General features: G+C 28.4%; 1 protein-coding gene across 1 annotated transcript; it reads left to right on the top strand.

Annotated features, from left to right (window-relative positions):
• The first annotated feature begins 8,076 nt into the window (after positions 1-8,076).
• Positions 8,077-9,104, top strand: LOC141665376 (uncharacterized). The gene is made up of 2 exons (XM_074471362.1): positions 8,077-8,409; positions 8,565-9,104. The coding sequence occupies exons 1-2, from the start codon at positions 8,077-8,079 to the stop codon at positions 9,102-9,104; spliced, it is 873 nt and encodes a 290-aa protein (XP_074327463.1).
• The last annotated feature ends 1,474 nt before the right edge of the window (positions 9,105-10,578 follow it).

The raw sequence follows: 10,578 nt of genomic DNA, 5'->3' as shown, positions 1-10,578 counted from the left end.
GAGAGGAAAACCTAAATAATCTTTATTATTAATGCTTTTTTTTGGGTTGCAGACGAAGAATTAGGTTGCCTAGTTGGAATAGCAATCAGAACGTATTTGTATATGAAGAGGAATATTGCGATCTAGCTTCATGCATGTTCATTGCACAAGCCAGCCATACGTTTACGTTGTTACATTATACATGTGATTACCATGCAGAGAGTTTTAAAAATACAAGACCAGCTGCGCGCCAAAGGCTATACGTACTTACAGTTGTTTTCGAATAGGTCGTCAGAGTAACTATTTAGGTCTTTCAATAATTTGTCAGGAAAATGATTATAAATAATATTTTAATATGTTTTGTATTTCTAAAATTATAGATGATGAACAATTATTATGTTAACTAATAAAATTATTTGTTCGGTGATCGGTTAAGAATAATTTTTATTAGTAAAACATAATTGAAAAATACTTTACTTGCACTTGCATAACCTAACTCACAATGTTTGCATTAAACTTATTAAAACTTGTATTTAAGTAACTGAACTCCAAAAAATTTCAATCAACTCATTAAATTCATTAAAAATTATATTTAGATAATTGTCTTTAACGTACACTAACAGAATGTGGGGAAATTTATTCATATTTTTTAAATTCGATAATTTATAAATTTTATAAATTACATAAAAATAATAATTTCCAAAACTTTATTTATAGGTAACTTTTTTTAAAAGAAGTACGTAAAAAAGTAAACAAATTTATGTATTTAAGAAATAAACTAACCGATTTAAGTAAAAAAAAAAATGGACGTATTTATTTAGAAAAAAACAATTTGATGTATTTATCAAAAAAACACTAATGAATATATTTAGAAAAAAACTAACATTATGAAAAAGTTAAAAAAATAATTGATTTATTTAGGAAAAAGAAATGAAAAATAACTAACTAATTTATTTGAAAAAATATAAAAAATTAATAAATAAACTAACAAATTTTGTTAAATTTCATGATGATTTAATGTTTGTGCAAATTTTTTAGTATTCAATAACTAAATTGCAAGTTAAATGTCTTTGTTAACAAGCTTTTTGAGTTCTATTTGTAAGAAGTCCAATGCAATCCTACAAGTGATGTCATTTCTATAATTTAAAATCAAATGTCAAAATTTTCAACTCGAAAAGAGTTGTATACTTGGATGCAAATATGCATCCTACGTTCTAAATTTGAAATTAAGGATGCATTTATGCATCTAACCACATCATCATACTAATACAAATACATGCATGTTGTTATGCTTTAAATGAAACTTAGGGTAAACAGACAATTTTGGTAAATAAGAAAATATTTGGTTTTAAAATGTATATGGCATTGTAGTTAAGTTTTGTTTTAACATCAAAAGACACTTTTTGATGTCAAATCATAGCAATAATTATATTATAACCACTATAACAAATATGGCCATTTACGACGGTTTTTTACATTTTGGTCATAAGTTCAGTAATATTTTATCCTATTACCCTGTCCTTTTATTGAATTGTTTATGGTATCTCGGATTTTGTTATATATTCTTTAATTTTCTTCATATATTTTCTTTCAGCCAAAGAGTTCAAAAAATTTTGGACATGGCCAATTACTCTTGTGAAGTCTTCTTTTATTTCCTTAATGACTTGTTTGAACTCCTAATTTGCATGTAGGTTACGCGGCACTAATAGTTTGATTCCTAGAATTTCGTGCGCAACGTTGACGCGGGTATTGTTGCTTGACATTTGTACAGACATTGCATCCCGTGACCTTGTACAAATAATATAGATGGAGAAAATGTCAAATAAAGTGCGCATTTGGAAAATTTTTAAAATGAATAATTTATAACTTAAAAGGATAAGTACATAGATACATATAAGTTAAATAATGTTTTGGTTAAATATCAGAAATAAATATTAAAATAAGTAAATTATGACTTTAATAAATGGCTTAAAAGTGCTAAGTCTATAATACTTATAAGTTAGTTAAGTTATAAGTTAGTTAACTGTTTGGTTAATTTTACTTATGAGTCGAATTTTTTTTTAACTTAAATGAACTAAAATAAAATATTTTTAAATATTATTATCTTAATTCATGACTTTTAAATTAATTTAACATTTAAAACATAAATTTAAAAACTAAAATTAATAAAAAAATTAAAATTAAAATAAGTTGAGAAAAAGTACGTCGTTACTAACATTCAACTTATCAGCTTATAAGTTGTAAATTCAACTTATAAGTTGGGTCGACAAACACTCATCAATAAGTACTTACCGGCTTATAAGTCAATAAACCACTTATTCAGTGGTGGCCAAATAGACCCAGATTTTTTTTACTTAAATAAACTAAACTAAATAAATTTTATATACAACTATCTTAATTCATAAATTTTAAATTAGAAAGATATGTAAAAACATAAATCTTAAAATAAAAGTTAAGAATAAATCGAAAAATAAAAATAAGTTCACAAAAAGTACGTCACTACTGACATTCAACTTATCAGCTTATAATTTGTAAATTTAATTTAAAAGCTGGTCGACAAACATAAGTACTTACGAGCTTATATGTGAATAAGTCACTTATTTTTTTAATGTATTTCTACATTTTAATTTATTTAATTGACAATAAATAAAACACTAAACTTTTATTGTTTTATATAATTAAAAAATACATATTAAATTAGATTATATCTATTTTTTAATTATATAATTTTTATAATTATTAGCTTAGAAACTGTAATGCACAATTTTTTTATATTATATATTTTTATTATATAAATTAAATTGCAACTTTTAATATTCAGAAATATTTTATTCAAATTTTTTTATGGTGTGATTTGATAATAATTATGCATATATACATATATTTATAAAAAGATCTAACGTTTATATTAAATTAACGGTACATGAACTATCAATTTCAAAAAATTGGATAAAATTCAGATTATGCATATCATATAATAAGAATATAATTTGATTTTCCTATTTGAAGGTATTTACATTTTAAAAATAGTAATATCAAAATGAAATATAGTATCACTGTATTCTATGTGTCTTTACGAAGTATAATTATTTTTTAATTTAATAGATAATTTTTATGTTGATTCAATGGTATATAAATCACATTTAATTTTATTTCAAATTTATTTTATCGCGAGACCTATACTGATCAAATTCAACTAATTATGTTTACTTTGATTGTAATTTTATTTAAAGTCGGATAAATATATACTTTAGTTTAAATCAGATGAATTGTATATATTATTTGTTATAGTCGGTCGAATTTTATTTTTATTTTGTTATGTTCTATCTTGAATAAGTTTTACAAAATTTTAACTTGGATAAATAGTAACTATTATTTTATTTTAGTCTCATGTTCTTATTCTGATGCACAAATTACTAGTTCACTAATATAATTTTTTAGTCGAATCAATATTAGTTATTATTTTGTTTTAGCCCGAAATTCAACAGATTATACATAGTTTGGTTTTAAATTCATTTTAACCTCGATCAATAGTGTAATTTTGTTTGAAATAATGTTTGTTATTTTGTCTTATTTCAATGTCACCGTATCTTTATTTATGTTTTGAAAAAAGTATCATAAATAACATAGCTAAAAAAAATCACGGTATTACATTAACTCCAAGTATTGTATAAACTTAAATACGATTTCGACTAACTGACAACCAAGTTTTTATTATTTCGGCGTGTAATACACGAATGTTTTATTTTATTTAACAAATATTTTTTAATTTAAAATATTTCAAAAAATCAAATTAAGATTCAAACAAATATAAAAATTATCAAGTTTCGCTTGATTTTATTTTGGCTCTATCTTAAGTTCTATTAGTCAGATTTTGACGATTTTAATGCCCACGAGAAACTCACGAAATAATGTTTGATTGTGTATTATATGAAATTTTCAGTCAAATTTGGATCAATTTAACCACAAAATATAAAAAAAAACAAATAAATTGAAACGGAAAGATTTATTAATCTATTCATATTTCGTTTTAAATATTTTTGACTTTTTGACTTATATTAATACATAAAAAGATAAATATCATATTTGACATAGGAGTTTAATTAATTCTTACATCAAATCGAAATTTAAAGTCTAAATCTTCATTTGATATAGCAAGTACTAAAAATGATAATTATGCATACATGCGGTTTTTTTAATATCTCAATTTATCTATAAAAAAAGTTAAAATAGTTAAAATAAATCAGAGAGTATTTTACAGGGGCTATTCCCACAAAAAGTAAACTGAGTAAGACATATATTTACTTTAACAAAACACGTAGTGGCTTCTCCCTGGTGGTATAATATGAATATTACTACAAAGTTATAATATATGATTGATACAATTAGTGAATATAAAATAATTGTTAAATGTTAAAATTGTAACTATATACATAAATAGAGATTAGATGAGCATTCACTTAATTAAATAGAAATTTTTTTTCCCTTCGGGGATATCTGATATAATTGGAATTGAAATTTTAAATCCTAAAAAGAATTTGAATGCGGTGGAAGTGGAACCCCTTCGGGGATATCTGATATAATTGGAATTGAAATTTTAAATCCTAAAATGAATTTGAATGCGGTGGAAGTGGAACCCCTCCTGGCTTTCATAACCGACACGAAGATAAAATACTAATAAAATATTAAACATTTGCATTGAAAGCCGCTCCCACATATATGGACTGCAGTGTCACGGGCACCGTCTCTGAAAAGGAACCACTATTTGGCACGTTTTATGGTTACTTTTTTCAATTGAACTACTTCTATAACCGTGCGAGCCAAGAGTATGTTTTAAAATATTAGAAAAATTATAAAAATAGTTAATTTTAATTTTTTTTTACCTAAAATAGCTATTCTGAAAAAAATGACCAATTTTAGTCGATTGAATACTTCACTGTCAGTTGGGTATCCCAATTTGTATAAGATACTTCACTGGCAGTAGGGTAGCAATTGGGTATCTTATATAAAGTGAATATTTCAATGACAGTTGGGTATCCCATAAGCTAAAGTTGGTCAACTTTTCAGAAATTGGTCATTTTTGTTAATTTTATATAAAATATGCTAAAATTGTTCTTCACCCAAAATATTACCAATTTTTTATAAATTTTGGTGTATTTTTGGCATATTTAAAAATTTAAACTAATGATAAATATTGAGGATTACCAATCTTATTTTGCTCTGTGTTGTATTCGAAAAAAGTTTATAATGACAATTATATTATTGTCGATTTGCCTCTTCATATTTAATACTGTATAATAAAATTTTTTATGTTGTATTGGTGATAATTTTGTGTAACACACGTGCATAGTATAGTGTATATGTGACTATATCTGACCGTGTCAAAATATTTTGACACTGCAAAATACGGTTATTGTGTCAATATTACTAGATTTTGGATTGATGGATTAAAGGGTTTGTAAATTCGGAAGACTTTGTTACTCTGCGATTGAAGAATTGCGGTGAAAACTTGTAATAAAAGCTTCTTCTTTTTTTAATGATATTTGTGCTGCAAAATCTGCAATTAGGGGCCATGAATTGCAACAAACAAAATGATGAAAAAATGTAATCTTGATTGGTAATCTAGAAGTACCCAATTTTAAACCAGGAACCGGACATTATCATGAAACTTATCATCTAAACCAAATATGGGTGTGTGAGCACAGCAAAGCTGGGGTTACAAAGGCAGCCAGTTCACGTACTGTTATTGGCTGTAAAACAATTGTCTTGCATGAACTCTATCAGGGTGAAGGTACAATAATTTAGACAAATGCTAATATTTGTAACAATTAACATATTGTGTCACGTCTAGCAACAAATGCTACTGTATATAAGAATACCATAGGGAATTGATTTCTGTACTTGCGCGCAGGAGATAGATGGAGCTGACATCCTACAATACCACATCAAAGGTTGATGATGAGATGGGATGAGATGGGATGAGATAGGTCCGTCTAGGATATCTTAAAAAATGTAACTTATGACTAAAGTTGAAACGTGTCTTATAAATTATATAAACATCATAACTTATAAGTTATTTAGGTGTTTAGATAATGTTACTTATAAGTTTATAGTATGTTTGATAAATCAAAACTTATAAGTTAAAAAAATTTCGAAACAAAATTAAAAATAAATTAAAAACCACATTTTAATATGAGAAAACAGAATTACAACTTTCATTTGTTTTTTGAACGATAATTGAAATTGCTTTTTGTTGCATTCGAATTTACTTTTGGTTACATTTGAGATTGCATTTGATTATAATGAGTTACGAAATTGTTTATCTAAAAAAAGGAAAAATTATCATAAAAATATCATATTTTGGAAAAACATTTCTCTAAAAAAATCTTTTAATTAATGTTTCACGTATTCACATTTAATTTGTAATTGTTAATTAAATTAAATATTTTTAAATAAATATAATTAAATAATTAATCAAACAGATAAAAATTATGTAATAAGATAATTGGAAGTGTAACCGGATGTCTGGCTGAAATTGCATGATACGAAGTAAAATGAAATGAGAAAGTATCATGTCTCCCACTTTCAGATTTTTACCATTTAAGCTGATATTTCCTTCATTTTCTAAATCACCCAAACACTCTTTGGAAATGTGAGTGGGCGTTTTTCTCTTACAATGGGACTCAAATGATCTTCCAAACAGGCACGATATATCATGTGTCCGTCCAAAACACACACACGGGACTATAGGGAATAGGACTGTAGTTCAAGTCGAGCTGGCAGGTATTGATAATTGAGTTTTAAATTAAACGAGATGAAATTTGTGATTGGACACGACTCGTTTAATAGATGAGACGAGTTTACTCATGACGTAAAAGAACCGGGTTTAAACGAGTTGAGCCGAGTCGGCTCTCGAGCTCAACACGTAGAATTATGTTCACTTAAATTTAATTTGTAAATAATTAAAAAATATTTAAAAAAAATATTAATATTTTAAATTTTAAACGACTTTGAGGTGAATCGAGACAAATTTTTAAATGTCGAGTTGTAAAACTGTATATTCAGTCCAATTCATTTAACTAAACGTACACGTGTTCGAGCAGAACCGAACTCCGTTAAACAAGTTCGACCTCGAGCAAACAGCCCAGCTGGAATTAATGCCCGAAGCAAACACTTTAGTTTTTACCATTGGTTACATGTAAAATTAAATCCTTTTTTATTAATATTTACATTTATATATAATTAAATGATGTGTTGTGCGCTTATAAATTGAAGTTAAGCCATCGCTATAACATACATAGGATTTCCTATTTTCATAATGCTTCCTTTCGATAATTAAATATATTTACTACAACTAAAATGTTAAAATATTTGAATAAATATAAAGTAATTGTCAAAGCGTATCGAGGAAGTCTCTCAAGACTTGCACAACTTCTTAAGAAAGAAACTTAATCAGGAAGACTTGTAAAGCTTATCGAGGAAGACTTGCAATACTTAATAAAGAAGATTTGAATAGTTTAGTTAGTAAGACTTGTAAACCGACTACTATAAATAGCTCATTTAGCTAATGAAATGAGATACAACTTTCTCTCCATTTATTCTATTCTCCTATACTTCCTCTACATTAAACATAACTAATATTTTCAGTCAAGGTTTATAACATGTTATCAGCACGAGTCTCTGCCAACTGAAACTTTATTCTCAAAAGAGCTACGACTTATTCTGACCCACGAGTCTCTGCCAACTGAAACTTTATTCTCGAAAGAGCTACGACTTATTCTGACCAACGAGTCTCTATCAACTAAAACTATTTCATAAAAGAGGTATGATTTCTTTTACTCGCTTTATTCTAATTATTATTATATATTTATTTATGTTAATGATTGAAATCTATAAAGATAAATATGCCGTCAAATAATACTATAAAATTGGCTCTGTCATCAAGTAATACTACTATAAAGATGGCGTTGTCGTCAAGTAATAATCAAAAGTTTTATGGCCGGCTATGCCGTCGTAACTTTTGTATAAAGTTATTATTTCAACTTGCCTGTTTAAATATTATGTGACATATTATATCTTATTTAAAATCTATTCAGAATGACGAATCTTGCAAAATTAGAGTTTGTTGCCTTGGATGTTTCGGGGAATAAGTATTTATCATGGGTCCTTGATGCGGAATTACACCTTAGTGCTAATGGCCTAAAAGATACTATTGACCCGGAAAAAATCCCAACTGTTGAACAAAATGCAAATGAAATTATCTTTTTTAGGCATCACATCCACGAAGATCTAAAATCTGAATACCTCACTATCAAAAATCCACTCACCCTTTGGAATAATCTCAAGGATAGATTTGATCACCATAAAGTTGTTCACTTTCCATCTGCCCGATATGACTGGATTAATTTGAGGTTACAGGATTTCAAATCTGTAGCTGAATATAATTCTGCCCTATTCAAGATAAGCTCAAAATTAATTTTATGTGGTGAAAATATTACTGATACTAAAATGATTGAAAAACCCTCTCAACATTTCACCCCAACACTATGATCCTGGCTCAACAATATAGGGAGCGGAATTTTTAGAAATATGGCGAGCTGATATCTCTCCTTCTTGTGGCTGAAAAGAATAATGAGCTGCTACTGAAAAATCATCAGATACGTCCCACAGGCTCTACCCAGTTACCTGAAGTACATAACTCGTCATTCCTGAAGAATGAGCGTGGAAAAGGGCATAGAGGAGGATGGGGTTATGGACGAAACTGTGGACGTGGAAATTTCCATGGTCGGTTCCGCAATCAATATCATTCTGGCCACCTGAAGTGGCAACGTGATGGTTACAACTCTGGCCACCAGAAATGGAAACGTGAAGTGCCAAATAAAAGAAAGGCACCCCAGGAAGGGGAAAATCGATGCATCTGTCATAGGTGCGGATCTGAGGGGCACTTGCAACGTACTTGTCGCACACCCAAACATCTTGTTGATCTCTACGAGTCATCCAAAAGGAATAATGGAAAGAGAGTAGAAACCAACTTCGCTAATTATAATCTAGTTAACGAACCAGTCAATAAGACCTCAAATGAAATAGACACTGGTGCTAATCTTCATTATGGTTTAGACGATTAGTTTTCATATGTATTATCTTGCTTTACTTATTTCCTATGTGTTTTACTTATTTCCATTATGTACTCATTTTATGTACTTGTTTCATGTTGTTGTTCTATATACTCGGTGTGTTTTTAATAAAGATGTTTTTCGTTTATATATTTATAGAGATGAAAGATATATGCATTGTTGACTGTGCAACCACACACACTATTTTACAGAGTCAGAAATATTTCTCACAGTTGACTAAAACCAACTCACAACTCACATGTCTAGACGGTATCGGGTACATCAAATATAATAGAAGGTTTTGGAACAGTTAGTTTTCTTCTACCAAATAAGACACACATACACATACAAGAGGCTCTATACTCTAGCAAGTCAACTAGAAACCTACTGAGTTTTAAAGATATCCGTCTTAATGGGTTTCACGTTGAAATTACTAATGAGAATGAAAAAGAATACATTCTCATCACCTTAAACACCGTTGACAATAAAAGGGTCTTAAAAAAATTTCAATTAGTTTCTTCAGGATTATATGTTACGAGTATACGAATTCCAACGTACTTGTCGCACACCCAAACATCTTGTTGATCTCTACGAGTCATCCTAAAGGAAGTAGAAACCAACTTCACTAATTATAATATAGTTAATGAACCAGTCAATAAGACCTCAAATGAAATAGACACTGGTGCTAATCTTCATTATGGTTTAGACGACTAGTTTTCATATGTATTATCTTGCTTTACTTATTTCCTTTATGTTTTACTTATTTCAATTATGTACTCATTTTATGTACTTGTTTCATGTTGTTGTTCTATGTACTCGGTGTATTTTTAATAAATATGTTTTTCGTTTATATATGTATAGAGATGGAAGATATATGCATTGTTGACTGCGCAACCACACACACTATTTTATAGAGTCAGAAATACTTCTCACAGTTGACTAAAACCAACTCACATGTCTAGACGGTATCGGGTACATCAAATATAATAGAAGGTTTTGGGAAAGCTAGTTTTCTTCTACCAAATAAGACACACATACACATACAAGTGACTCTATACTCTAGCAAGTCAATTAGAAACCTACTGAGTTTTAAAGATATCCGTCTTAATGGGTTTCACGTTGAAACTACTAATGAGAATGAAAAAGAATACATTCTCATCACCTTAAACACCGTTGACAATAAAAGGGTCTTAGAAAAATTTCACTTGGTTTCTTCAGGATTATATGTTACGAGTATACGAGTTCTTGAATCTCATAGTATCAACATCCCCAAAGTCATAGACCCCAAACTACTTTCCCCTTGGCACGAAAGACTCGGTCATCCAAGAGTATCTATGATGCGTTGTATTGTTGAAAATTCTGTGGGACATCCTCTTAAAACTCAAAAGATAATATCCCAAGATGAACTTCATTATTCAGCATGTTCCTTAAGAAAACTGATTGTTCGACCATCCCTAGTTAAAGCTTTAAATTGAGTCCCTGAAAT

The sequence above is a fragment of the Apium graveolens genome, chromosome 6 (genome assembly GCF_009905375.1).
Source record: "Apium graveolens cultivar Ventura chromosome 6, ASM990537v1, whole genome shotgun sequence".
Lineage (NCBI taxonomy): Eukaryota > Viridiplantae > Streptophyta > Magnoliopsida > Apiales > Apiaceae > Apium > Apium graveolens.
Note: the sequence above shows the minus strand (reverse complement) of the source record. Positions and strands in the feature narration are given on the sequence as shown.